This window comes from Echinops telfairi, unplaced genomic scaffold (assembly GCF_000313985.2).
Source record: "Echinops telfairi isolate 266 unplaced genomic scaffold, ASM31398v2 ScPeMD7_7400;HRSCAF=8409, whole genome shotgun sequence".
Lineage (NCBI taxonomy): Eukaryota > Metazoa > Chordata > Mammalia > Afrosoricida > Tenrecidae > Echinops > Echinops telfairi.
In genome coordinates this window covers 59,977,503-59,980,162 of record NW_022111300.1, presented here as the reverse complement: position 1 = coordinate 59,980,162, position 2,660 = coordinate 59,977,503, and the positions used below count along the sequence as shown (strand labels likewise).

The following is a 2,660-nucleotide window of genomic DNA, read 5'->3' as shown; positions in this document are numbered from 1 at the left end:
AGTGGCGAAGAGGGCGCACAGGAGCCTGTGCCAGGTGAGCCTGCGCCCCTTGGCTGCGCCCCAGAGAGCACCCTGGGCAGGTGGTCCAGAGCTGGGTTGGTGTCGCCCTGTGTAGCTGTGTACCCGCAGGAACACCCCAGCCCCTCTTGTCCCTTCCCACGGAGCAAGAGCAACGCACCCTGTCCCTGTGTCCAGGGCTTGGGGGGCAGCTTCGCCCAGTGGGGCCCCCTTCCCAGAAAGACCCTTGCTCTTGTGGTACGATGGCCTGGCCCAGAAGTTTGGTGCCCAGGTAGCCTTCACGATTTTCCTAGGCTCCTCCCACCTTCCTTTTTTTTTTAAACGAAGAAATTTTAATTTCAAAATTTTCTGCATGGACTTTTGGGTTCAGTGGCTTTTCTTGTAAATAGGGTGTTAGTCCAGGAACTCAGAACGTCTCCTGCTTGTGGGGCAAGGGCTTTACTCTCCTGTGGACTTCCAACAGGAAGCCGGAAGAGGACTGATTCTGGGCTGAGAGGAGCCATGGTGTGCTCTCTTACAAACAAAACAAAGCACAAAATAGTCTGGGACAGACACCCTCCCCCCTTCAAAATGTAACTAAACCACCTGTCACTGGTTAATCATTATAGGTGTGTCATGCATTACCTGGTGGGCTGCCCATGCACTCCCTGCTCATTCCTGCTCACGGGCCCTATGGGACAGTAGCTCTGCCCACAGGTGTTCTCTGGCTGTGTCCTGGGGAAACGGACTGGCTTGTCTGCCTCCGGAGCACTGGTTGATGGGTTCGAACTGCCAACATTTTGGGTAGCAGTCCAACACCTAACCTGTGCACCATGAGGATACCTTATATGATAGTCTCCATGTGGACCCACAGTGTGCAACGGGGGTCCTCAGATCCCTCAGAGAAAGCCCCGCGGGGTCTGCATGCCAGTGTGCAAGGCTGCCCGAGGCAAGTGGCTGACAGCTTGGGTCAGCTTGGGTGCCTCCTCGCTTCTCGTAGGGGCGCAGTGCGGGCAGGACATTCCGTCCCCCTGCTCCATGGTGCTCGGACCTGCACGGCCGGGGACCCTCCAGCTGGTTGTGGGGTAAATCCTGCTAGAGCAGGTCTTACCCTGTGTGGCTTTGTCAGCTTTCTTTTTATGGTACGTTGTACTGCTAACAGCCAGCCAAACCAGGCCTCGGTTGTTGAGCATGTGAAGAAAAAGTACCAGGAGAAACATGAATCTTTCTCTTCACCCCACTTTGAGGACTCCTCCCTAATACGTGGGACAGTACATACCACCTCCCATCCTAGTCAAAGTCAGGTGATTAATAACGAGCTACTCACGTGGGGCCTGGGAAAGTCAGATGTCGGGAGAGGCTGTTTCCAGGGTGAACTGTTTGGCTGATTACTTGCAGTGGGGGTTGGGGGCTTCCACGGACCTCTCCGCTGTATATTTTCCTTAAGAATCTTAGTAGGTTAGTAGTAAGCAGACCCCACACCCTAACTGAGCTGCACCGAGAGGTGGCAGTAGAATGAAGTTGAGTGGAGCTTTGTCACTTACTGGGAAACCGAGTTCAGTAGGTCAGGGTTGGGCTCGGAAGCTCTCTGGGGTCACTTGGGTCACCGTAAAGATGTCACATGCGCTGCCCACCCACAGCGCAGCTTCCGGTGCTGGTGCGTGGTCCCCTGAGAGAGACGCAGGCTGTGTCCACGCGTGGGCACATGCACGGGCCATGCGAGAGGCTGTCGCTCCAGGAAGGATGCGGGACATGGAACCTGCGCTACATGCGCAGCTGCCCCCGGAGACGCATGCCTGGCAGCCCGGACTGACAAGATGACGAGCTAAGATCTTTAGCGTTGGCTGTGGAAATGCCGTCCAGCTCTGCCCGGGTGGGTGTAGCCGGTCAGGTCAAATGTGGAGACACTGAGGGTGGAGACATTGAGAAATTGGGCCTCCGCATCGCAGACCGCATTGCTTAGGACCGTGCCCCTGGGAACTGGGCCTCGGTGGCCTTCCCAGGAAATGACAGTCCTGTGGGATCGCACAGTTTGTCCATTGACCTCAGGAGTGGGACTCCGATTCCCCCGTGGCTCTGAGCTGTGGGCCTTGTTTCTGGTGCTGCGGTGGCTGCTGCTTCTGCCCGATGTGCCCCCTCCGCCCATGTCCTCACCGCTCCTGAAACACAAGAGCAACGTCTGGGTGAAGTGTGCGTACCGGGTGCTTCCCAGGCCTGGGTGAGCCCTTGACGAAGGCCACACGGCATTTATGGACAGGTTATAAAGAGGAATCCACCTTCCCAGGGCAGCAGGAGGGCCGTGTGCAGGACACAACATTCAAGCTGATAGAGGTCAGTGTTTGCAAGTGGGGGGTTGTAGAACCGGGAGTGTGGGCGTGGCCACCTGTTGAGTGAGCCTGCGTCCCAGGGCCGCATGAGCAACTGGCTGGAAACGACTTCTGGAAAGACAGCTGTGGTGCATCCTGGGACCCGGGGTCTGTGGGGTCAGCTGGCTCTGGCGGAGCAGCTCAGAGCCCTCCTGTGGGACTGGGGGCTCTGCGAGTCTGCATGGACTGGAAGCAGGCTCTGGCTCAGTGGGACCTTCAGCTCTCAGTTTACGTTGTTCCCAGCACTCGGGATTTACTGGTGAGCAGTTTGCTTGTCTCCTCTTCACGGGACAAGTT

General features: G+C 57.0%; 1 protein-coding gene across 1 annotated transcript in view; it reads left to right on the top strand.

The window, feature by feature from the left end:
* ZNF516 (zinc finger protein 516) overlaps positions 1–2,660 on the top strand; it is a 59,226-nt gene that overhangs the window by 25,085 nt on the left and 31,481 nt on the right. The window contains exon 3 of the mRNA XM_045296141.1: positions 2,079–2,215. Coding sequence (XP_045152076.1) covers positions 2,079–2,215 — 137 coding nt within the window. The remainder of the gene's footprint in view (positions 1–2,078; positions 2,216–2,660) is intronic.